At 62.7% G+C, this 25309-nt stretch overlaps 2 protein-coding genes across 2 annotated transcripts in view; one reads left to right on the top strand and one right to left on the bottom strand.

Annotated features, from left to right (window-relative positions):
* The window catches only part of STX1B (syntaxin 1B), a 49448-nt gene extending 37830 nt beyond the window's left edge, over positions 1–11618 (top strand). The window contains exon 10 of the mRNA XM_084630211.1: positions 11452–11618. Coding sequence (XP_084486337.1) covers positions 11452–11457 — 6 coding nt within the window. The 3' untranslated portion in view covers positions 11458–11618. The remainder of the gene's footprint in view (positions 1–11451) is intronic.
* On the bottom strand, positions 6636–25309 carry HSD3B7 (hydroxy-delta-5-steroid dehydrogenase, 3 beta- and steroid delta-isomerase 7). The gene is made up of 7 exons (XM_084630207.1): positions 25167–25309; positions 19979–20144; positions 13360–13515; positions 12532–12640; positions 9544–9643; positions 8937–9099; positions 6636–8072 (listed from the first exon to the last, which is right to left on the bottom strand). The coding sequence occupies exons 1-7, from the start codon at positions 25236–25238 to the stop codon at positions 7648–7650; spliced, it is 1191 nt and encodes a 396-aa protein (XP_084486333.1). The 5' UTR covers positions 25239–25309; the 3' UTR covers positions 6636–7647.

Raw genomic sequence — 25309 nt, 5'->3', positions numbered from 1 at the left:
TAAGGTCAGGCTTGACAAAGCCCTGGCTGGGATGATTTAGTTGGGGATTGGCCCTGCTTTGAGCAGGGGGTTGGACTAGATGACCTCCTGAGGTCCCTTCCAACCCTGAGATTCTCTGATTCTCTGATTCTCATCTGGTCCTGTGCGTCTCTGTTTCTGTATGAACAGCTTTCCTCTCTTCAGTTCATCCTTGTTTTTCTCTGAGACTGGACGGGCTTAGTGAGTTAAAATGGGATGGCTGGTGGATCAGGACACCTGGGTTCTCCAAGAGGGGAGTGGGGTGGGACAGAGGGGGGCTGGGAGTCCGGACTCCTGGGATCTCTCCCCAGCTCTGGGAGATGTAATTCTTTTGTGTGTCTGGTGCTTTGAGATCCTCGAATGACAGAGGGGGCCCCCCTCCATCGGTCTATCCCCCTATGTGTGCTGTTGCTTTGCTGTCAGGCATTCACACGCCACCCCCACCCCGGGGGGAGGACCTTCCTTCTGAGCCGCCTGTCTGTCTAGCTGATACCGGGGACGAGGGCAAATCTCTGGGCAGCAGCCACCGCCCCACTCCATCGCGGGCAGGAAAGAGGGCCCCGGGAATAAACAGGGCAGTGCGTCTCAAGGTGGAGATAGCCACAAACACGCAAGGCCCTGATCCCCTCCAGCAGGGGGCGCTCTCTCCCCTGGCCGTCAGGCCTGGCCCCAGGGCTTGGGGGCGCTGTGCTGCAGGGGGCAGGGCAGGGGGCTCAGCGGGGGGTGCTCTCCCCTGGCCGTCAGGCCTGGCCCCAGGGCTTGGGGGCGCTGTGCTGCAGGGGGCAGGGCAGGGGGCTCAGCGGGGGGCGCTCTCCCCTGGCCGTCAGGGCTGGTCTCGGGGCTAGGGGGCGCTGTGCTGCAGGGGGCAGGGCAGGGGGCTCAGCGGGGGGCGCTCTCCCCTGGCCGTCAGGGCTGGTCTCGGGGCTAGGGGGCGCTGTGCTGCAGGGGGCAGGGCAGGGGGCTCAGCAGGGGGCGCTCTCCCCTGGCCGTCAGAGCTGGTCTCGGGGCTAGGGGGCGCTGTGCTGCAGGGGGCAGGGCAGGGGGCTCAGCGGGGGGCGCTCTCCCCTGGCCGTCAGGGCTGGTCTCGGGGCGAGGGGGCTCTGCGCCGGAGGAGGCTTCACAGTTTGCATCCAGCGGATGGACAGGGCCCACACAACTGACACTGTTCGCAACCAGGCAGCCGAGTGGCCTGTCTCTAAGCCGATTGGCGGCTAATCGCACAGGGCTGGGTAAGCCCCGCTCGTTACAGGCCAATCTCGTTAGAACAATCCCCTTGGGGTCAGAGTGACATATGCTGAGCCGGGGAGCACATCTGGCAGGGGCTGCCTTAGCCTGTTTCTGCCTGGGAAATCCTGTTGTCTCCCCGAGCACCCCCCTCCCCGCTCCATGCCACAGCCTGAGCCCCTAACATTCATCCCCGCCTTGCTCCCCTGCCAGCAGCACTTGCCCATTGTGCAGACACAGCTGCCTCTGGGGTGGAGTAACCAGAACAGCCCAGACTGCTGGAGAGAGCGCCCCCTACCGATCTCTGCCCGCTCCCTGCAGAACAGCGCCCCCTAGCGCCGCACTGGGGCGTGGGGCCGGCCCTGGCTGCCCGGGGAGAGCGCCCCCTGCTGAGCCCCCGGTCCCTCCAGCACAGCGCCCCCTAGCGCCGCACTGGGGCGTGGGGCCGGCCCTGGCTGCCCCGGGAGAGCGCCCCCTGCTGAGCCCCGGCCCCGCTCCCAGCAGCACAGCGCCCCCTAGCACCGCACTGGGGCGTTGGGGCCGGCCCTGGCTGCCCCGGGAGAGCGCCCCCTGCTGATCCCCCGCTCCCTGCAGCACAGCGCCCCCTAGCGCCGCACTGGGGCGTGGGGCCGGCCCTGGCTGCCCGGGGAGAGCGCCCCCTGCTGAGCCCCGGCCCCGCTCGCTGCAGCACAGCGCCCCCTAGCGCCGCACTGGGGCGTGGGGCCGGCCCTGGCTGCCCGGGGAGAGCGCCCCCTGCTGAGCCCCGGCCCCGCTCGCTGCAGCACAGCGCCCCCTAGCGCCGCACTGGGGCGTGGGGCCGGCCCTGGCTGCCCGGGGAGAGCGCCCCCTGCTGAGCCCTGGCCCCGCTCGCTGCAGCACAGCCCAAAGCCCCGGTCTCTACCCCCAAAGCTCTACTGGTGCCCCGACTCGCAGCCCCCTGCTCTCCCGGCCCTGGGCTCCCCCCCATCTCTTCAACAGCTCAGCCCAGCGAGCCCCTCCCAGCCGGGGCAGGAAACGGGGGACCAGCTGTTCCTAGCTCGTGTGAACCCAGCCCAAGCAGCGATGCCCCCCCGCCCCCCCCACCCTGTCCCTCAGGGGTCAGATGATGCCGCAATTTCATTCTTCCCTCCATGAGCTAGGTCCGCTCGGCCAAAGTGGCCAGCTGCTCCCGTCCGGGCCCACCCCACTGGCTGCAGCTTCCCCCGGAGAGACACAGCTTCGGAGGCTGGGAAGGCCCCCCGCCCACCTCGCCCCTGGCTGAGCATCCGGTCGGTGAGCCGGTTTGCCCAAAGAGAGGTCATCCCCCCCCCACCCCAATCCACCAGCCCGAAGCAGTGCTCGCCATCCGGCCAGGCCCAACGCGGGCGGGGAATGAACGCACAGCCCCCGCCCCCCGCAGCCACTGGCGTCTGGGCTGCGACTTGCCCGGGGCCATCGTCCCTTGTCAGTGGGGAAACTGAGGCACGAGCACACCCAAGGCCCTTCTGCGCCTAATGCTCTTCAAAGCCAAGGGGCGTTAAACACCTGCCGTTGAGGGTCTAACCCTAAGGGATCCAGGGCATCAACCCCAGGTCTTCGCACCACCCTGCCATCCGTCTCCTCTGCACTGATGGACGCCTGCCCCCCCTTACCCCCGACTACAGGATGGAGAAGTGCATTGTGGGAGTTTTTCTCCCCGACCAGCCCTCTACCTCGGTGGACTGGGGGCTCCCACAGCGACCGCGGCACTCACAGGAAACCCTGCGGTGTGGGATCAGATGCTGGGGCATCGGGGCCAGCCCAGACCGCCAGGGGAGAGCGCCCCCGGCTGAGCCCCCGCCCCGCTCCCTGCAGCACAGCGCCCCCGAGTGCCGCAGTGGGGCCAGCCCTGAGCTGGGGAGGTGCCCGGAGGGCGGGGCGAGGAGCGCCCCGTACCTCTCTGAGCTAAGCAGCACTGCGTGAATACAGGCGTAACCCTGCACCCCCCCCCGCCCCCGCACCCCCCAGGCATCAGCCAGTTCCACCCCCACCACCCCACCACCCCACCGGTCACGCCCAAGCCCTTGGAAAGCGGGGCCTGCAGATGGGTGAACGTCTGCCATGGGGCCCTGGCCACCACGAGAGGGTGGAGGGGCACCACCGCCGAGCTGGGCCGCTGGAGACCCGGCAGATGCTCGCTTGCGCCCCCCCCGCACCCCTTGGTTGACTGGTGTGAAAGCCAGAGGGGGGCCAAGAGGTGTCCAGGTGGGCTCCGAGCTCCTCCGTTCGACCCGCCGGTCGGGTCCCGCCCGCCTGGTTGAGCCCATCCCACGGGAGACTGATGGGGCGTGCGAGCCGGAGGGACTGAGGGGGGGCCCCCCTGGGCCCTGCGAGGGCAGGGGGGGTGCTGCACGGGTGGGACGATCCGCACCCCTTACCACAGAGGAAGGCAAAAGGAAAGAGCCCCCGGGGACCCCGGGAGACGTATTCCCTCCTGCCCCGAATCTGGCAGCCAGGCCCACCCGCCCGGCCACGGGTTCGCTGCCCCTCCCCAGAGCCTTCGAGCCGGCGGCCGTGGCAGTGACTCTCCTCCCCCCGACGGTCGGCGCGGGCGTCCAGGTCCCAAACGGCCCGGCCTGGGCGAGACGCCGCTGGGGGGGACCGAGACCCCCGGAGCCGCGGGCAGCTGCTGAGAAGCCCCAGTAGGTTCAGCCAGCTCTGGAAGCGGCTGTGGAGCAAAGACCCGGTTGAGGGCAGAAATGCACCCTGCCTCGCGTCAGGCCGGTCCCCTGCTCGGCGCTGCCCCCCGGGGGAGGGGGGTGCCCAATGGCGCGGGAGCCGCGGGCCCCTTGTAACGCCGATCCGCTTCCGCCTGGGGACCCTGGATCCGGGCAGGGAAATTTCAGGGCCCACCCAGCCTGTCCCTAGCCAGCGCAGGATTACACCCGATGGGCCCACGATGGGCTAAAGCTTGAGAGCCAGGACTCCTGGGTTCAGTCCCCAGCTCTGGGAGGGGACCGGGGTCTAGCAGTTAGAGCCAGGGGGTTGCAAACCAGGACTCCTGGGTTCAGTCCCCAGTTCTGGTAGGGGAGTGGGGTCTAGCAGTTAGAGCAGGGGGGGCTGGGAGCCAGGACTCCTGGGTTCAGTCCCCAGCTCTGGGAGGGGACCGGGGTCTAGCAGTTAGAGCCAGGGGGTTGCAAACCAGGACTCCTGGGTTCAGTCCCCAGCTCTGGGAGGGGAGTGGGGTCTAGCAGTTAGAGCCAGGGGGTTGCAAACCAGGACTCCTGGGTTCAGTCCCCAGTTCTGGGAGGGGAGTGGGGTCTAGCGGTTAGAGCAGTGGGGGGCTGGGAGCCAGGACTCCTGGGTTCAGTCCCCAGCTCTGGGAGGGGAGTGGGGTGAGGCAGGGTAGAACTCAGGGGCACAAGAGGGTGCCTGATCTCGCTCATAAGCCCTCTTGGGCAGGGACAAGCTCTCACTGCTTGTCATTGTTGGGGATGGGGATGGGATGGGGGGCCCCATGCTGGCTTCCCCTCCTGCCACCCAGGGTGGTGCCCCAATCCAGATGTTCCTGCCAGGAGGCTGGCAGATGTTCTCCCTCCCCATTCCCATCTCAGCTCTGTCCCGGAATGTGGTTAATCCCCTTCTTTCAATATTTAAACCACCCCGGGCCTAGGAGATTATCTCACTGCGGGGACACAGCGGGCCCTGTACAGAGCCCGGGTGAGCCCCACAAATCCCTGCACCAGGAAATGAGCCCAGCCCACCCCCTAGACCCCACTCCCCTCCCAGAGCTGGGGATAGAACCCAGGAGTCCTGGCTCCCAGCCCCCCCCAACCCACCAGCCCCCACTCCCCTTCCAGAGCAGGGGAGAGAACCCAGGAGTCCTGGCTCCCAGCCCCCCCTACTCTAACCCACTAGATCCCAGCCCCTCCCAGAGCTGGGGAGAGAACCCAGGAGTCCTGGCTCCCAGACCCCACTCTCCTCCCAGAGTTGTGGAGAGAACCCAGGAGTCCTGACTCCCAGACCCCACTCTCCTCCCAGAGCTGGGGAGAGAACCCAGGAGTCCTGGCTGCCCCCACCCCGTGGTGTGTATTTACAAGCGGCACCTAAGGTTACTGTGACCTTTACTGCACCGGGGACACTCAGGTCTCTGCCTATGGAAGGCGGCTGTGGGATTTCCACAGCCCCAGCCTTCGCCTCCGCCCAGGGATGCAGTGGTATGTAAGTCCTGACCTCCCCATTACTCACATAGCTGCATATCGCAGCAGGGTGGAATGAGAGACGAAACAGAAACATGCAGGGAATCAGAGCCCCAGGCAGCTCCTCAGGTCCAGCAGCAACCCAGGAGTCCTGGCTCCCACCCCACCCCCTGCCGCTCTGACCTCCCGGACCCCACTCCCCTCCCAGGGCCAGGATAGAACCCAGGAGTCCTGGCTCCCACCCCCTGCCGCTCTGACCTCCCAGACCCCACTCCCCTCCCAGGGCCAGGATAGAACCCAGGAGTCCTGGCTCCCACCCCCTGCCGCTCTGACCTCCTCGACCCCACTCCCCTCCCAGGGCCAGGATAGAACCCAGGAGTCCTGGCTCCCACCCCCTGCCGCTCTGACCTCCTCAACCCCACTCCCCTCCCAGGGCCAGGATAGAACCCAGGAGTCCTGGCTCCCACCCCCTGCCGCTCTGACCTCCTCGACCCCACTCCCCTCCCAGGGCCAGGATAGAACCCAGGAGTCCTGGCTCCCTGCCCACCAGGCTCTCTCAGCACAGGGGGATTATGGGTGGAAGAACAGAGGCAGTTCTCAGGGAGGCCGGCGCCTGTTTAAGCTCTGAGTTATAACTCAGGCTGCCAACGTCAAGTGCTCACTTAATTCACTGCTCTGGACAGCAGTGGGGATACAGGGCAAAACTGAGGGTCAGCAATAGAGGGGGCGGGAGCCCAGGGCTGGGCTGGCAGGGGGCTGCGGGTCGGGAGCGAGGGGCCCCGGCAGAGCTGGCAGGGAGCCCAGGGCTGGGCTAGCAGGGGGGAGCAGAAGCCGGAAGAAATATGGACTAAAGTCAAAGATTTGCAAACAAACCCGGCGACCTTCGGCCGTGCCCACACTGTGCCGGTCGGGGGAGGCAGGTTTCACGTTGCAGAGGGCCAGGGGTGAGCAAGCGCGGGGGCTGGCAGCCGGAGTGCAGCGTGGTGGCTGGGGATAATTAGAGCCAGGCTCGTTTAGCTGCCACAGGGGACGGGGAGGGACTGGCCGTGGCCCGGTCACTGCACCACAAGGGGAAAGGCCCCGTGTCCCATTCCCCACCCCCTGAGCCAGCCCGCCCCCTGCCCTGGGGCCAGATGGGAGCCAGCGCCCCCTAGAGGGGAAAGGCCCCGTGTCTCCTTCCCCACCCCCTGAACCAGCCAGTCCCCTTCCGACCCCACAAAAATAATCTTTTATCCATTATCAAGTGATCCTATAACAGTTTAATTAACACATAAGTTACCAGACTTTGCTTGGTGCGTCTGTGTGTAATGGACTGTAGGCTTTAGGCCTCTTATTAGAATTAGTCATAATAAAATATTATTAATTATTATTAACTATTGAGGAAATTAATGCTTGGACTAGAGGTATTAATGAGGGGAAGGAAAGCCTGGAGCTGGAGTCCCATGGGGCATGGACTCCAATCCAAGAGGTATAATACCCAGGTTGGTCTCCATGGAGCATGGAGTCCAGTCCGGCCGATAATACATAGGTGGGAAGGAAAGCCCATGGAGAATGGAGTCCAGGACCCAGATTTCTTGAGTACGATCCGGGTCCAGCTGTTTGACCCTCCTCTGCGATGACATGGGGCTTGGGTGGGGGGGAGACTCCAGGTCCAGAGCCCTTTGTGCACTGGGGATCTGGACCAAAGCACTAGGATGGTAACAAAATCCAGATTTGGCTCCATTTGCAAACAGAGTGGGCTGGTCTGCAGTCATGCACTAGGGGGGGGAAGCAGAAGCTGGACTCCGGGAGTCCAGATCCCAAGTCCAGATCCCAAGTTGCAACTGGATCCCAAGTCCCCTGTGTGCTGGGATGAGACAAGACCTGGACTGGCAAATTCCTCGGCACGGAGGGGCACAGGCTGGACGCAAAACCCAGATCCGGAATCCATCTCCATGGAGCCAGACTCACTGAAAGGATGTAGGCAGGATCAGAGCAAAACCCGATGCGGATTCCCACGTCCCCTGCTCAGACACCCATGGGCTGAATCAAAAGCCAGATCCGGATTCACACAGCCCCTGCCCTGACACCCGCAGAAGTAAAACCCAGATCTGGATTTCCTGCTCCCCTGGCACTGACCCTGGTGGGTTGGAACAACACCTGGATCTGGATCCCTCTCTCCGGAGCTGGATTCATTGCAAAGATACGTGCAGGCTGGAATCAAGACCCGGCTGCCCACTCCCCCGCTCCGCTCTGGCTCCCACCCGCCCTACTTCCCCGCCTCTCTCTGGGCGTCGACCTCCTGGATCCAGGCCACAGTGCGGGCTCGGCTCTCCTCCCAGGTGTAGAGGGGCTGGTAGCCGAAGTGGCGCTGGGCCTTGTCCGTCTGCACCGTGAAGGTGGTGCTGGCCACGGCCAGGGTGTACGGGTTGAGCAGGGGGGCGTAGGAGAAGAAGGGCCGGAGAAGCCGCCGGATGAGGTTGTTGGCCAAGGCCAGGCAGCGCAGGAGCCAGAAGGGCACGACGGGCTGGGAGCCCACGAGGCGGAAGCCGCAGGAGGCCAGGATCTCCATGTTAAAGTCCTCGTAGCTCTTGTAGGGGGAGGCGTCGTAGCAGAAGTAGACCTGGCCCCCGATGGCCGCCGGGGCGTCCTGCATCTGCCACGCCACCAGCACGTGCATCCAGGCCACGTTGCCTGCAGGGGAGACAAGGTGGGGGGGGGGTGTCAAATGCCCAGCCCTGATCCGCCCCAGGAGGAGACAGTGGGGCTCTCGCATCCCCCCTCCCAAAGATACATCTCCCCGTGGTTGGCCAGGAATTCAATCCTGCCTGTGAGCTGCAGCCACTAGATGGCGACATGGCTCAGACACACACACGAGCCCAATCCCCTCCAGCAGGGGGCAGTGCTGCACACACATAACCCCGCCTCCGGACCACACCCCATTTGCACAGTCTCCCTGCACCCACATGCACAAACCGCACCGGTACCCGCCCCCCACCAAGGAGTATTAGCAGAGCTGGGGGGGGAGGGGGAGGGATCTGGGCGAGCCGGGGGCTGCGGGTCAGGCGTGAGGGGCACCGGCAGGGCTGGGGGGCAGGGCTGGGCTAGCAGGGGGCTGTGGGTCGGGCGTGAGGGGCACCGGCAGGGCTGGGCAGGGGGGCAGGGCTGGGCTGGGCTAGCAGGGGGCTGTGGGTCAGGCGTGAGGGGCACCGGCAGGGCTGGAGTGGGGGGGCAGGGCTGGGCTAGCTGGGGGCTGTGGGTCAGGCGTGAGGGGCACCGGCAGGGCTGGAGTGGGGGGGCAGGGCTGGGCTAGCAGGGGGCTGCGGGTTGGGAGTGAGGGGCACTGGCAGGGCTGGGCAGGGGGGCAGGGCTGGGCTAGCAGGGGGCTGTGGGTCAGGCGTGAGGGGCACCGGCAGGGCTGGAGTGGGGGGGCAGGGCTGGGCTAGCTGGGGGCTGTGGGTTAGGCGTGAGGGGCACCGGCAGGGCTGGGCAGGGGGGCAGGGCTGGGTGAGCAGGGGGCTGTGGGTCAGGCGTGAGGGGCACCATGCTGTCACTCACCCACGTAGACCCGGCCGTGCTCGGTGCTGACGGGAATGGCCCGGAGCAGCCTTCGTCCCGTCTGCAGCCCTTTCTCGTAGAATTCCTTCATTAGTGGGTGTTTCTCCCCATAGATCCCCGTGGGGCGCAGGGCGCAGGTCACCAGCCATCGACCACCCCCCAGCTGTGGGCAGACATGGGGGTGAGCACCCGGATGCCTGGGTTCCCAGTCCCTAACCTGGACGCCTGGGTCCTATCCCCTCACTCCCCAGAGGCTGGGTGCTCTGTGTGATGCCCTCCCGGACGCCTGGGTCCCATTCCCCATCCCAATCTCTCCCCGCCCCACCCCACCCCCCGATGGCTGCAGAGTCCTTAGTGGGCTAGTCCTGGATGTCTGGGTTCCATTTCTTTTCCCGGACACCTGAGTCCCATTCACTCCCTCCCTGGTGCTGGGGGGCTCCCTAGAGGTGCTGACCGTTCCTTGACTCGGACACCTGGGTCCCATTTCCTTCCTCCTGTGGGGTTACAGGACAGAGGATGCAGAGGTCCATGGCGAGGGGGGTCTAACGGATGCGTAGGTCTCATTCCCCATCCCAGGGGCTGTGCCAGGGGGTTGGGGGCTACTTACAGGCATCCCATTGGCCTCAATGACCATGCGCTCGGCCCGCGCCTTGCTCAGAGGGTACGGCTGCTCGTGCAGGGCATCATAGGCCGAGTCCTCATTCCCCCTGCAACGGGCAAGACACAGACACTCAGGGGCAGTGCCGCTTCCTTCCTGCCCGTCCCCTTTCCAGGATCCCACGGCCCCCACCATCCCTCTGCTCTGAGCTCTGGCAGTCCCCGCACCCCTCCTCTTAAGCTCTTCCCCCTCTGCTGGGATCCCACTACCCCCACCATCACCTTGCTCTGAGCTCTGGCAGTCCCCGCCCCCCTCCCCTTAAGCCCTTCCCAGTCTGCTATGATCCCACCACCCGTCTTGCTCTGGACCATGGTGTGATGAAGTGGGACTGTTCTTAATGTTTCCTCTGAATACTGCAGGGGTGCCTCAGTTTCCCCTAGGCATTTCTTAAGTCTCTAGGTGGTGGGATAAGAGGGTGTAATTGTTGCAGAGCAAAGGGCCACTGTACATAAATGGCCGACACTCTGTCTCCTGGCAGCTGATGGCCTGGCCCTTCCCCCGTGCAAGGTGAGAGCTAAAGGGTTGGAGAACAAAGGAATCAGGTGACGTCCTGGCCCGGGAAAGGGACAAAGCCCAGAGGAGGAGGGGCTGGAGGGTGAGTTAGTTGGGGGCTGGCTGGGGACGTGGAGTGAGGTGCAGACATGGTTGTCTGGCTCACTGCCCCCCAAAATGGACCCGGCTGAGGAGTCTTGTTCTCTTCACCTACAAGCTCTGTGTTAGACCATGTTCCTGTCGTCTAATAAACCTCTGTTTTCCTGGCTGGCTGAGAGTCCCGTCTGCCTGCGGAATTGGGGGGCAGGACCCTCTGGCTTCCCCAGGACCCCGCCGGGGCGGACTCGCTGTGGGAAGCGCCCGGAGGGGCGGAGGAGGCTGAATGCTCCAAGGTCAGACCCAGGAAGGTGGAGCCGGGGGAGCTGTGTGTCCTGCAGACAGGCTGCTCCCCGAGAGGAGACTTCCACCGAGTCCTGCCTGGCTGCATAGGGGGCAGCTCCAGAGCATCGCCCGGGGACCCCGGGACACATGGCCACCTGCCCAGCCTCTCCCCCTCTGCTATTCCCCACCACCCCACCCTGGAACCTCCCCAGCCGGCTCCAAGCAATGGAGGGACATTGAAACAACCCCCAGCCAGCGCTGGGTGGAAGCTGCTGTCCCCAGCCACCCACAGCTGGAGGGGCCACGCTGGAACCGTGTGCAGCAAAAAACAGACAGAGCACAGCTGCTTGCCTCCTGAAAAGCTTCAGGATATGAGAACAGGACCCAGGCATCCGGGATGGCAGACAGGCGTAGCCCGGGCCGGGGCGGGGAGAGACAAAGATGGGGAACGGGACCCAGGCACCCGGGAAGGGCGTCACGGCTCAACGTGCCCAATGCCTGCAGTGTGTTTGTTTCATGTGGCGGTTGCCATGGGGCTGGGGTGGGACCCCTGAGGGAAGCCCTGGGTGGGGCTGGAAACAGCTGAGCCGGGGTGGGAGCCAGAGACCGCAGGCAGGGAGGGGCGGGGAGTCATGGAACCACAGATTCACAGAACCGGAGGGGACCTCGAGAGATCCCATCCCCTGCACTCACGGCAGGACGAAGTATGATCTAGACCCATGGTTCCCAAACTGGGGGGGGGTCATGAACCCTTGGAGGGTTTGTGAAATGCATCTCAGAAAAAATTCGGGAATGAGGGACAGAGCCATCCCTAGGGACCCCGGGCGTGGGGGCTGGCAGCCCATGACCATGACTTCCTGGCAAAACAACTTGAAGCTTTGCTATAGCCGGGTGTTTGTTTTCCTGGACTGCTCAGGACCCAAAGGCTTGGGGGAGGAACTCTTTAATTGCGTTGGCTTCTTAAATACCTTCCTGCTATTTCAGGTCTGATACTCCCTGATAAAACACGGAGGAGGCTTAATCGAAGAGATAGAAGCTACAGCCGTGAAGTCTTGGAAGAGCATTGCCGTTTTCATAATGTAATACAATTAATAATGTAACGATACGTAATAATGTAATACTAAATGGTGTGCAGTGAGGGTACCAAATTATTTCGAAGAACTCCACATCTGTAATTTATGCTCAGGCAAGGGAGAAAATCCCTGGAAATGTTCATTTTTCAGAGGGGGTTCGCGAGAGCCGATATTTTCGTGAAAGGGATTCGCGGGTTGTTTAAATTTGGGAACCACTGATCTAGACCATCCCTGACAGGGGTTTGTCCAACCGGCTCTTAAAAATCCCTAATGATGGAGACTCCACCACCTCCCTGGGCAAGTTATTCCAGGCCTTAGCCACCCTGACAGTTACAAAGTTTTTCCTAATGTCCAACCTAAACCGCCCTTGCTGCAATTAAGCCCATTGCGTCTTGTCCTATCCTCAGAGGTTAAGAAGAACAATTTTTCTCCCTCCTCCTTGTAACAACCTTTTACAGACTTGAAAACTGTTCTCACGTCCCCTCTCCGTCTTCTCTTCTCCAGACTAAACAAACCCAGTTCTTTCAATCTTCCCTCACAGCTCATGGCTTCTAGACCTTGAATCGTTTTTGTTGCTCTTCTCTGGACTCTCTCCAATTTGTCCACATCTTTCTTGAAATGTGGCGCCCAGAACCAGACCCGATACTCCAGCTAAGACCATATCCGCGTGGAGTAGAGCGGAAGAATTACTGCTCGTGTCTTGCTGACAACGCTCCTGCTGATACAGCCCAGAAGGATATTTGCTTTTTTTGCTACAGCGTGACACTTTGAACTCATATTTAGCTTGTGATCCGCTCTGACCCCCAGATCCCTGTCCGCAGTCCTCCTTCCTAGGCCGTCATTTCCCATTCTGTGTGTGTGCAACTGGTTGTTCCTTCCCAAGGATGAGGGCCTTTAACCCCTAGGACGCCTGGGTTCTGTCCCTGGCTCTAAGAGGGGACTAGGGTCTAGTGGTTGGAGCGGGGGGGCTGGGAGCCAGGAGCCTAGGTACCTGTAGAAGGGATCCCCCTTGGTGTTGGGGCCCACAACCTCCATGCTGCTGGTGTAGATCAGATACTGGGTCCCATGCTCAATGCAGGCGTCAATCACATTCTTGGTCCCTGGAGGTGGGGGTTGGGGGAAAGGAAAACATGAGGTTAATCAGGTATCTGAGCACCCCTAACTCTTCCTGGCATGAGAGCCTTCTCCTCCACAACCCAGCCCCTGCACCAGGTCCTGGAGCAGCCAGAGGGGTGGGGGCTGGGAGCCAGGACTCCACGGTACCTCAGTTTCCCTTCTGCACCTAAATTCTCCAGCTCGGGAATCATTCTCTGTTCCTCAGAAGAGGCGGATCGGGCTGCTGGGGCCGGGACCTTGGGCAGGGCTCGTGCGGGGGCTAGTGGGCCCCCCCGGATTCACTGGCCCACCCAGTAACGCTATTTGTGTTTGGTAAAGAGCTCGCAGAGTCGTCACCTGCAGCCTCTTCCCTCTTTAGTCACTGGGCTGCATGGGAGGGATTTTCCGAAGCTCAGGGTTTTCCGTGGAAACCTGGAGGCGAGACAGACGGCCCGAGCCAAGAGCAGCGGAGATCGCTCCGAGGAGTGGGAAAGGAGAGGAGACGTTCAGGATTGCAGTCCCAGGCTCAGCCTCAAGGGGGTGCTGGCTGTTGGGGGTAGGGGGGGGTGTTCCCGGCTACTCCAGAGCCAGCAGGGGGGCGCTATCGAGCGCGAGGCAGGAAGGCTGACTGCCAGGGGAGAGCACCCCCGCCACGCTCCCTGCAGCAAAGCGCCCCCCCACCCCCACCCCCAGCGACGTGAGCCGCCCCAGCCCCTTCCCATACCGTGAACGTTCACCTCTGTGATCTTCTCGGGCGGGACCCTGCCCCACACGTCCACCAAGCTGGCTGCGTGGATCACCACGTCCGCCCCCTTCACGGCAGCTCCAACGTCCGTGGGGCTACTGATGTCCCCCCGGATCAGGTTCACCTTCACCTTCTCTGAAACAGAGAGACAGAGCCCCGGTGAGATGGCTTGAAATGGGGCAGGGGGCTGGGAGCCCGGACTCCTGGGTTCTCTCCCCAGCTCTGGGAGGGGAGTGGGGTCTGGTGGTTAGAGCAGGGGGGCTGGGAGCCCGGACTCCTGGGTTCTCTCCCTCGCTCTGGGAGCAGAGTGGGGTCACTTCTTTTACTGGTGTCTTGACAGTCCCCGATCCTCTTTCCTGCCAGCTGGGCCGGGTGTCATCCAGGATTCCTGGCTCCCATCCAGTGCCAGCCCCCCTCCGCATTCCTGTCCGGCCACCACCTGACCCCTTCGTGTCTCTCCATCCCTGCCTTCCAGCTGTTTCCTCGGCCTTCGGGGGAAGGAGACGTTCCTCCGGCCTTGAAACACATTTTCCGATATGAGCCACCAGAGAGAAACAGACAATGGGACATCCTCCCGCAGAGAGAGGATCACGCAAGCACAGGAGATTTGGGAAATGGGAAACAGGACAGGGCGCCTTTCGCCTCTAGGGGGCGCCGGCCCTGATCCAGCCCCAGGGTGGGGACTGGCTGGCTCCGGGGGGTGTGGGGTGGGATTTGAGGCCCAGATGAAAGGTGATTTCTCAACTCAATTTTCTCAGAAAAAACTTGATTCCCTGTTTAATTGGCTCCAGTCAGGAATCCAGTGGAAACTCTCCAGGCATTTAGAAACGGAGCCGTGATTAATTTATCTTATGGAGCAAAGCAAGTTTGAAAGCCAGTTTCTTCCAATGGGAGTTTCCTAACACATAGCTCTGCCGGTGCCCCTCGCTCCCGACCCACAGCCCCCTGCCAGCCCAGCCCTGCCCCCCAGCTCTGCCGGTGCCCCTCACTCCCGACCCGCAGCCCCCTGCCAGCCCAGCCCTGCCCCCCAGCTCTGCCGGTGCCCCTCACTCCCGACCCGCAGCCCCCTGCCAGCCCAGCCCTGCCCCCCAGCTCTGCTAGTGCCCCCTCACTCCCGACCCGCAGCCCCCTGCCAGCCCAGCCCTGCCCCCCAGCTCTGCCGGTGCCCCTCGCTCCCAACCCGTAGCCCCCTGCCAGCCCAGCCCTGCCCCCCAGCTCTGCCGGTGCCCCTCGCTCCCAACCCGCAGCCCCCTGCCAGCCCAGCCCTGGGCTCCCCCACGAGCCCTGCCGGTGCCCCTCACTCCCGACCCACAGCCCCCTGCCAGCCCAGCCCTGCCCCTACCCCTCACTCCCAACCCGCAGCCCCCTGCCAGCCCAGCCCTGGGCTCCCCGCCCAGCCCTGCCAGTGCCCCTCGCTCCCGACCCGCAGCCCCCTGCCAGCCCAGCCCTGCCCCTCCAGCTCTGCCGGTGCCCCTCACACCCGACCCACACCCTCCTGCCAGCCCAGCCCTGATCTGCACCCCTCTTTCTGCTGGCTCTCCCATTTCACCTCTCTCTTTGGGCAGGGGCTGGCGGGAGCAGGATTCCGGTTAAAGGCCTGCCTGGGTTATGCTGGGGTGTTGCCAAGGTGAACGAGTCCAGAGCCTGGCCCAAGACCATAAATATCAGGGCCCAGCCAGCTCAGGATCAAATCAATTCTGTTCCTGCCTCCAGCTCACTGACAGCTTCTGGTCCTGCCTGGGAGCAGCTCTCCGCTGCCTCCAAGGGGTCAGGCGCGAGGCAAACGCTGACCCCACAGCGTGGGTGCTGCTGGAAACCAAATAGACGCTCCAGCCGCCTGCTCTAACCCCCAGACCTCACTCCCCTCCTTCAGCTGGGAGAGAACCCAGGAGTCCTGGCTCCAGCCACCCCCCCCACTCTAACCACTAGCCCACACTCCCCTCCCAGTGCTGGGATAGAACCCAGGAGTCCTGGCTCCCAGCCCCTCCCTGTTCTAACCACCAGACCCCACTCCCCTTCCAGGGCCAGGTACAGAACCCAGGCATCCTAGGGACTAGTGATGAGCACTCTGGAGCTGGAAGTCCCTCCACCCCCACCCAACACGCACACACAAAACACAGACACAAATGCTATTGTTCTGGGGTGACCCACAGAGGCAACTGCTAGAGATTCAGCCCTCCCCCACGCAGCTGTCTGATCCCCCCACACACACACACACTCACTCTGAGATCACCACCTGCATGCCGAGCCCTCAGATAGGAACCAGCAAAACATGTTACTTCCTTCAGTGTCCGTGTGTGTCTGTGTGTACTTCCCCCGGCTGGAGGGAATCGGGGCCAGGTGGGTTGGAGACAAAGTGGGAATGGTCTATACTATTTTTAGGACCTCCCCCATGTGTGCCTCAGTTTCCCTCTGTACTTTGCTTGGCTGCCTGGGGTGGGGGAACAAAAGGGTTAACGCTGGTCGTGGAACAGCATAGGAGACGGGGTGGGGAGGGGTCAGACACCGGGCTGTCTCGGACACAGTAAGGGACGGGTTGAAAATGACCCAGATCAACAGGGATCCGCAGAGACAAGCTCAGCTCCCAGGATGCTCAACCGCGGGAAGCTCAGGCCGGGTGGCGGGGATGAACTCAGCCTGGCCCTGCCTGGAGAATGAGGCCCGAGCTGGGACCAGCAGAGGATAAAGCAGGGGGGTGCTCCTGGAGGAAGCTGGGCACTCACTCCCGGCTCTGGGCGAAGCTAAGGGGGGCCAGGGCTGGAGGCCAAGTGAGCAACAAACCTGGCGCTGCTTGGAAAAGGTGGCTGGATGTCCCTGCCAATGCTAGCTGGGTGCCGTGGGTCCTGCAGCGTGGACATGCCTGTACACCCAGGGGTCTGGACTCGCCAGGCAAGGCTAGAGGAGCAAAGCAGTGGGGGCTGGAGCCCAGACACTCCGTCTCAGAGGCGGGGAGGCTGCAGGGCCGCCCCTGAAGGAAGAGAGGGACCCCTCGGGGGTCCATCCCAGGTACGGGGGTCCCTCCAAGAGACTGTTTAAAACCTGGGGCGTAGCACCGGTCCTGTGGCTCCAGGACAGGTGGTGGCAGAGGTGGGATCCACAATCCACCAGGAGCATTTGCCGAGAAGTGACTTATGGGCAGTAAAAACAAAGTCAAAGGAAACAGCAGGAGAATGGTGCCTAAGCCCCGCTCTCGCTCGGACAGGGAGAGAGGGGTGAGCACCGGCAGATCCTGGATCTGGAGAAGGGGAGGGGCAAGAGGACCCACAGAGGGGTAACTGGGGAAAGGCCCTGGGGTGCCCATTCCGCAGGGAGCCAAGATACCAAATTGTTGCCTCAATTTACAGGGGTTGTGGGGGGGTATGGATGCCGACCTCATGGCCGGCGAGAAGTCCTGCACTTTGAACCTGGTCAGCCCCGCGGCCCGGCCCCTCCCTCGCACCCCCTCCTCGGTCCCAGAGCGAGAGTGGTGGGTGGCCGGGGAAGTTCCCAAAGGCCCCATTGCTGCTGTCTGAATTCACACCTTATCAGGGTGTTCAGAGGACTCAGGGTGTGACACCCCCCCGCCCCCCCAGCAGGAGAATATCTCCACAAGTGGGGGCCGGGTGCAGGGCTCACGCCGCTGGAGGATTCATTTAATCCGGCCGGGTTGGAGCGACTCTCGGAGATCCGCCCCCACGAGGGCAGAACGTGGCTGGACAGGAAGCTGGGGGAGCTGCTGAGCGTAGGCCGGCGGGCAGACAAATTTGCAGAGAGTAAGCTGAAGGGGAGTGGGCCAGGTCGGGGGCTCCCACGCGGGCAGACCTCCTGCAAGGGATCTCAGGGGGAGGTGCAACCTTTATAGGAAAAGAGGGCACAGGTGTCCGATGAAATCAGGTTTGCCCGGACCGGAGGCGATCACTCATCCGCCGCCCAGCCAGGGAGGGCAAACTCTGGGATTGATCTCTGGGGGGAAAGCCATCACCCAGCCAGACCCCTTGGGGGCAGGGAGGATCCCACGGCAAGCACCATCTCCTGCTGGAGTCTCCTGGGTCTCAGACTCCTGTGGTCCCCAGTGGGGTCAATGGGGAGACCGCTACTGGGTGGAGAGATTCTAGGATGGAGGGAAACCTGGCATGATAATGACATAGCGAGGACACTTATAAGTTTGCGGACGATACCAAGCTAGGAGGGGTTGTGAGCGCTCTGGAGGATAGGATGAAAATTCAAAATGATCTGGACAAACTGGAGAACTGGTCTGAAGTCAGTAAGATGCAATTCAACAAGGACAAATGCAAAGGACTCCACTTAGGAAGGAACAATCAGTTGCACACACAGAATGGGAAATGATGGCCTAGGAAGGAGGACTGCGGACAGGGATCTGGGGGTCAGAGTGGATCACAAGCTAAGTGTGAGTCAACAGTGTCACGCTGTTGCAAAAAAAAGCAAACATCCTTCTGGGCTGTATCAGCAGGAGTGTTGTCAGCAAGACACGAGGAGTAATTCTTCCGCTCTAATTAGGCCTCAAGTGGAGTATCGGGTCCAGTTCTGGGTGCCACATTTCAGGAAGGATGTGGACAAATTGGAGAGAGTCCAGAGAAGAGCAACAAAAACGATTCAAGGTCTAGAAGCCATGAGCTGTGAGGGAAGATTGAAAGAACTGGGTTTGTTTAGTCTGGAGAAGAGAAGACGGAGAGGGGACATGAGAACAGTTTTCAAGTCTGTAAAATGTCGTTACAAGGAGGAGGGAGAAAAATTGTTCTTCTTAACCTCTGAGGATAGGACAAGACGCAATGGGCTTAATTGCAGCAAGGTGGGTTTAGGTTGGACATCAGGAAAAACTTCCTACCTGTCCGGGTGGTTAAGCCCTGGAAGAAATTGCCCAGGGCGGTTGTGGAATCTCCATCATTAGGGATTTTTAAGAGCCTGTTGGACAAACACCTGTCAGGGACGGTCTAGATTATACTCAGTCCTGCCGTGAGTGCAGGGGACGGGACTGGACGACCTCTCGAGGTCCCTTCCAGTCCTGGGATTCTGTTCCAACCCCCTCCAACGCTGCAGGGCTGTGGGACCCGGGCTAAGGGCCCAGGTGCGGAGCTATTTGGCTCAGATCCCTGGACAGACACAGGACGGCTCGGGCAGGGGGTGGGAAGTGGGGGCTCCCCAGCTTGGATGCCCTCCTCGGGAAGGACAGCGTCACTTCGAGCCACAAGTCAGGCCCTGGAGCTGTGCCAGCTGAAAGTTCAAACCAGGGCTCAGAGCGGAGACGTCATCGAAAGTGCAAACAACTGAAATGGCAGGGAGCGGACGGTCCCTCCCCAGGCTTTTTGCCCCTAACACAGAGGAAAGGCCCTTGAGCCTCAGGACGCCCATCAGCAACCCTGGCCCGTGAGCGGGACCGAGCCCCAGCCAGCTCTGCACGCGAGACATGAGTCACACGGGCGTGCCTGCAGCTCGCAGCCGTGACCCAGGGAGCAAGCTCCCGGCCTGCCCGCCCTGGCCGGGACAGCCGAGCCCGGTGGGATCGGAGCCCATGGCAGGAGACGCGGGCAGGCTCACCCTGGCCGGGTCGCGGGAGAAGCCCCAGGGAAGGGGAAAGCAGCCGAGAGGTGGCGGCCGGCCACAGAGACACCCGCTCAGAGTGTGACATGGCCCCGGGGGGTTCCCTTAACCAACAGAGCCCAAATCACAGCCCCCCGGGGGGCAAGGGGGGGGAAGAGGACCCTGCCCTGGGCAGGAGGGCAACGGGGCCCTTGCATGCACACAGCCCTGGAGGGAACCTGCCAATGTGGGGGAGCACCCTGCGCCCCTGGCCAGCAGAGCCCCAGGGATAGGGCTCAGTTAAGACCCAACTTTGCAGGGGGACAAACCTACACTGCCCCTTCCCCCAGATACTCAGGGGGTCCTTCCCTCCCTCCCCCACAGCTTAGGGGGATGGGCACCCCAAGCCAGCTGAGCCATGGGAGAAGGTGAGTCCCCTGCCCCCCTCACCCCCTGGCAGATGAGGGGAGGGGGGTCATGGCAGGACCCAGCCCACTTTCACACCCAAAGGTTTCAGGGTGGCAGATGGGTGCTGAGTGGGGGGGGCATGAAAACTTCCCCCTCCCCCCATACACCCAGTTAGCATCATCTAACGGAGCAGCCCTACCGGGGGGAGGGGAAAACTGCTCCGCACGGAGCGTCAGCCCCTGAGTTTGGTGGTTAAGAAACCAAGCTGGAAGGATCTGAAAGTGGCTGGCAGATAATGTGGGCGGCTTTGAACTCCCCCCGGGACACGGGTTAACACGCCCCTGCTTGGTTTGGCCTCCAAAGGGGAGGGGAGGGATGAAGTGGGAATTTCCTATAATATTTTCCAGAATCCCACTCTGCCTCAGTTTCCCTCTGTTCTTTTCACAGCTGTCCCGGGAGGGCGGGGGGGACGGTTTGGAGACCTACAGCTCAGTCTAGGAGGTGGGGAGGCCACGGGGCCAACCCTGAAGGAAGGGGGCGGGGTCCCTTGGGGGTCTGGCCTATTGGTGGGGTTCCCCCAAGGGACTGTTTCAACCCTGGGGTACAGCCCCATGCAGCCCTGCCCCCTGCTGGAGGGAATTGGGGGGGGGAGGGTGCACACCCCGCGCCTCACCTGTCCCCAGCTGCCCCAGGGCCGGATCCAGCTGCAGATCGAAGACACGGACCTCGGCCACGTTGGGCGACCGCTCCACCAGCATCCGCACCAGATGGGAGCCCAGAAACCCGCAGCCGCCCGTCACCAGATAGACCTGGCGGGCCCGGTGCCACTCCATCAGGCCCTGCGGGGAGAAGGCAGACAGGACGGGGGTTAGGCAAGGGGGGTGGAGATGGCAGGCCAGGGGGAGCTCAGGCCGGGGGGGCAGGCGGGGAGTTCGCATACCGATCCTTTCTCTCTGCCCTGGATGCCTCCTTCCCATCCCCTTCACTCCCTGGGAAATACGGGGCCCCTCGAGATCAACTCTCAGCACTGTGGTCCCGGACTCCTGGGTCCCAGCCTGCCACCATCCCGAGACCCTCCCGTCCCCAAATGGCATGGCTCAGATGTCCCAGACTTAATGACCCCTCTGTGGCAGCTGCCGACTCCCAGGGCTATAATTTACGGCTTTGCTACCCCGGATGCCTGGGTTCCTGCCTCAGGGTTGCGGCTTGTGGGAACCATAAGCAGACTGGAGAGCAATTTCCTCTCTGAAATAGCGAAAGACAAAAGGAAGCCTGTGTGTTTATGAGCCCTTGTCAATAGCCAGGAAGCAAAGCTGCTCTTGAATTTACAACAGCCCAAACCATTTTCCACATCACAACGAACAACAGGGGAGGACAAGCGGCGGCTGGGCTGGCTCTGGGGTGGGGAACCAAGGGAACAGCCGTACAGGGACGCCGAGATGCAGCCACTTCTGGGGCGGGGCAGCTGGGGAACAGCCGCACATAAATAGGTGGGAGAGATAGCTTAGTGGTTTGAGCATTGGCCTGCTAAACCCAGGGTTGTGAGTTCAATCCTTGAGGGGGCCATTTAGGGATCTGGGGCAAAAAAAAATTGGGGATTGGGCCTGCTTTGAGCAGGGGGTTGGACCAGATGATCTTCTGAGGTTCCTTCCAACTCTGATAGTCTATGAGTCCAAACACCGCACGGGGGACGGCTCACCTGGCCCTGAGATGCAGCCACCTCGGGGCGGGGGCAGCTGAGGAATGGCCGCCCAACCCCTTTCCCAGCCTCCTCTGCGTCTCAGAGGGAACATTTCTTGCCGTAAGCAGCTGGGCTATTTTAAAGAGCGGTCTGGAGGTGACCTTAGCATGTCCTGTCGCTTTTCAAAGAACTTCCTTTTCTGGCTCTTTCTGGTTCACTGCGGTTGGAAGCCGTGTGCTGTAAGGACTGGGGGGGCTCGGTAGGGGGCGCTCTCCCCTGGCAGCCAGGGCTGGCCCTGATGCCCCAGTGTGACACTAGGGGGCGCTGTGCTGCGGGGATCAGGGCAAAGGCTCAGTACGGGGGCGCTCTCCCCTGGCAGCTAGGGCTGGCCCCGCTGTGGTGTCTCTCAGCTGCATGCATTACAGTTGAGTTTTTCTATTGCATTAGCACCTTCACCCTACAAAACGTTGGGGCCCCGTAGTGCCGGATGCTGCCCAGACCCACAGCGGGAGCCAGCCCCTGCCCCGCAGGGCTCACAGTCTAACCGGACAAAGGCAAGAACGCTCTGCCCCTTTTACAGCTGGGGAAGCTGAGGCTCAGAGAGACCCAGGACTTGCGCAAGGTCCCACAGGGAGTCTAAGGCAGAGCCAGAGATAGAACCCAGGCGTCCTGGCTCTCAGCCCTGCTCCTGCTGTAACCACTAAACCCCGCTCCCCTCCCAGAGGCAGGGATAGAACCCAGGAATCTGGATCACCCAGCCCAGCACCCTAAGCACGGCTCAGTTCCGGTCTCAATTTCCCAGCAACAGGAAGGCCAGTAAATGCGGGAAACCTGCTTAGGAGAGGGAAATGACAGGGATCACTTGGTGCTTCCCTGACGCAGGACAAATTATCCACCCCCAACCCCCCAGCAGCCCAGCCAGCCAGGGTCTGCACTCAGGCAGTGACTAGATGCTGCATGCCAGCCAACCCCATCCCCCCTCCGAGGGCAGAACCCAGGAGTGCTGGCTCCCAGCCTGCCTGCTCTAACCACTAGATCCCACTCCCCTCCCAGAGCCAGGAGAGAACCCAGGAGTCCTAGCTCCCAGGCCCCCCTGCTCTAACCACTTGACCCCACTCCCCTCCCAGAGCCAGGAGAGAACCCAGGAGTCCTGGCTCCCAGCCCCCCCGCTCTAACCCACTAGACCCCACTCCCCTCCCAGAGCCAGGAGAGAACCCAGGAGTCCTAGCTCCCAGCCCCCCGCTGCTCTAACCCAACATGGTGGGAAGGGAGCGCACCCGTGCTCTGCCCCTTGGCAGCAGGGCACGCAGGCAGCCGAGTTGTTGGGAGCCAGCCATTTAATCCAGCGTCTGTAAATAATTGCCAGGGGATGTCCCCAGATCACCGCACACCAGCTCAGACTTCAAGCGGTTGACAGGGAAGAGATCCCCCCCCGCCTCCCCAGCACTGCAAAAGTCATTGCAAGCCCCCGGCTTATGTGGGGAGAAGGGGGCCGGCCCTGGCACAGCTGGGGGAAGGGGGGGCCACACAGGTCAGGAGGGAGGGGCACTGGCAGAGCTGAGAGCGGACGGGGGTGGAATCTGTCTCAGATCGGCCCAGGCCGGTGCGTCTCGTCTTCTGGAGACAGAAGAGGTTAGATCCATCTCGTTTATCAACCATCTCATGGGCCCGGCCTGGCCGGACCATCCCCACGGCACACCCGCAGAAAGCCGGGGCTGCACCGCACCGGGTCGTGCCGATGCCCCGCAGACAAGGGGGGAGGGATAGCTCAATGGTTTGAGCATGGGCCTGCTAAACCCAGGGTTGGGAGTTCAGTCCTTGAGGGGGCCATTTAGGGATCTGGGGCAAAAATTGGGGACTGGTCCTGCTTTGAGCAAGGGGTTGGACTAGATGACCTCCTGAGGTCCCTTCCAACCCTGAGATTCTATGGCGGGCCAGGTGTTCACAGTTACCCGGCTGCCTTCCGGCAGGGAGCAAGACACTTTCCCGCCCGCTTCAGAAGCCTTGGCTCATTACCCAGGGCAGGGCAGCTGGACGTGGGGACATGAAGAACAGACGGAGCCCGTCCTGAGAGCCCTCCGGTCTTGGGAAAATCACAGGTGAACAGCACCTGAGCTCAGCACCCTGCAGGACAGCAACCCCTAGCGTCGCCCTGGGGCATTGGGGCCAGCCCTGACCACCAGGGGAGAGCGCTCCCTACTGAGCCCTCTGCTGTGCCCCCTAGCGTCGCTTTGGGGCATTGGGGCCAGCCCTGACCACCAGGGCTCTCATCCTGGTTCATTCCCAGCCCACAGTAGCTGTGTTCCCCTGTTGGCGCCTCCCGGCGCCCCCCTCCCCGCTTCCAGAGGCGAGTAGCCAAGGTGAAGCAGAGATAAGATGCGTGGGCGAGCATGGCCATGAGATTAGAACCAGCTCTGCCCTTGACCGGCCGCCAACACGTAAAGCCGTCACCCCGGCCCTCCCAGAGCTGGGGATGGAACCCAGGAGTCCTGGCTCCCAGCCCCCGCTGTTCTAACCCACCAGCCCCCACTCCCCTCCCAGAGCTGGGGAGAGAACCCAGGAGTCCTGGCTCCCAGCCCCCGCTGTTCTAACCCACCAGCTCCCACTTCCCTCCCAGAGCTGGGGAGAGAACCCAGGAGTCCTGGCTCCCAGCCCCCGCTGTTCTAACCCACCAGCCCCCACTCCCCTCCCAGAGCTGGGGAGAGAACCCAGGAGTCCTGGCTCCCAGCCCCCGCTGTTCTAACCCACCAGCTCCCACTTCCCTCCCAGAGCTGGGGATGGAACCCAGGAGTCCTGGCTCCCAGCCCCCGCTGTTCTAACCCACCAGCTCCCACTTCCCTCCCAGAGCTGGGGATGGAACCCAGGAGTCCTGGCTCCCAGCCCCCACTGTTCTAACCCACCAGCCCCCACCCCCCTCCCAGAGCTGGGGACGGAACCCAGGAGTCCTGGCTCCCAGCCCTCCCCCATACAGAACTCTGGGCCCATCTGGCCACTCCCAGAAGGTGCCCTGCACCGATTAGGGCCATGCGGAGCTGCCCGACCCCGGCTGAGAGATGCCCCGACACATGGGTGTGACCCGGTCTCATGTAAACGAGACCAGCCGGACGAGCAGGTGCTGTTACTTCAGAGCATAAGAGTCCAGCCAGGGTGGAAACGCGGCCCTAGTTCTTCGAGCAGATCGCAGCCCCCAGCCAGGAGAGGCGTTAACCCCAGGCCCAGAACAGGGGCCAGAGACCGGGCTAGATGGGCCCCTGGCTGGCAGGGCGGGGGCAGGATGCCAGGCTGGACGGGGCTGCAGGCTCCGACAGGGAAGCACCTGTTCTCATGCAAGCAGGAAGGGCCGCGAAGGGGTTAACCGAGCAGAGATGGAAATGGAAAATTTCTCAGACGCTGAATTTGCTCCAGCTTCTACGCATCAGAGCAACTGGTGTGTGTGTCCCCCCCCGCCCCCCACACAGGGAGTCCTAGATCCCTTCCCCCGCCAACTTCAACCCACCAGAGCCCACTCCCCTCCCAGAGCTGGGGAGAGAACCCAGGAGTCCTGGCTCCCAGACCCCACTCTCCTCCCAGAGTTGTGGAGAGAACCCAGGAGTCCTGACTCCCAGACCCCACTCTCCTCCCAGAGCTAGGGAAAGAACCCAGGAGTCCTGGCTCCCAGACCCCCCTGCTCTAACCCACCAGACCCCACTCCCCTCCCAGAGCCGGGGAGAGAAGCCAGGAGTCCTAGCTCCCAGCCCCTCCCCCCGCTCTAACCCAGCAGACCCCACTCCCCTCCCAGAGCTGGGGAGAGAACCCAGGAGTCCTGACTCCCAGACCCCACTCCCCTCCCAGAGCCGGGGAGAGAACCCAGGAGTCCTGACTCCCAGAGCCGGGGAGAGAACCCAGGAGTCCTGACTCCCAGACCCCACTCCCCTCCCAGAGCTGGGGAGAGAACCCAGGAGTCCTGGCTCCCAGCCCCTCCCCCCGCTCTAACCCACCAGACCCCACTCCCCTCCCAGAGCTGGGGAGAGAACCCAGGAGTCCTGGCTCCCAGCCCTCCCCACCCAGAACCCAACATAGAACCCAGGAGTCCTGGAAGCGCCCAGCCCGGTGCGCAGCTCCCAGCCCAGCACCCCCAGGGCCACGCAGCCCGGCAGTGGCGCGGGAGGGGGCGGATCGGGGCCGGCGGGGGGCACGGTACCTGCTCGGCCCTGGACTCCCAGGACTCCGGGGTTCCCGGCTGCCCTCCGCTGTGTCCTCCCTGCAGTGCCATCCTCCGGCTCTGAGCCCCTCCATGGTGCTGCCTTTGTACGCACTGACAGCTGCCGCCCCGCCCTCCGCCTG

The sequence above is a fragment of the Lepidochelys olivacea genome (genome assembly GCF_965140295.1).
Source record: "Lepidochelys olivacea isolate rLepOli2 genome assembly, chromosome: 6".
Taxonomy (NCBI): Eukaryota; Metazoa; Chordata; order Testudines; family Cheloniidae; genus Lepidochelys; species Lepidochelys olivacea.
This window is presented reverse-complemented; position numbering and strand designations above follow the sequence as displayed.

What these genes read in the sequence shown, in the direction of transcription:
- HSD3B7 (XM_084630207.1), bottom strand. Translation starts at nt 25,238, where the DNA reads ATGGCACTGCAGGGAGGACACAGCGGAGGGCAGCCGGGAACCCCGGAG. An exon ending in CCTGGGGCAGCTGGGGACAG is followed by an intron (nt 13,516 to 19,978) that starts GTGAGGCGCGGG and finishes TCTCTGTTTCAG; the next exon opens with AGAAGGTGAAGGTGAACCTG. An exon ending in AAGGGGGATCCCTTCTACAG is followed by an intron (nt 9,644 to 12,531) that starts GTACCTAGGCTC and finishes TGCCCGTTGCAG; the next exon opens with GGGGAATGAGGACTCGGCCT.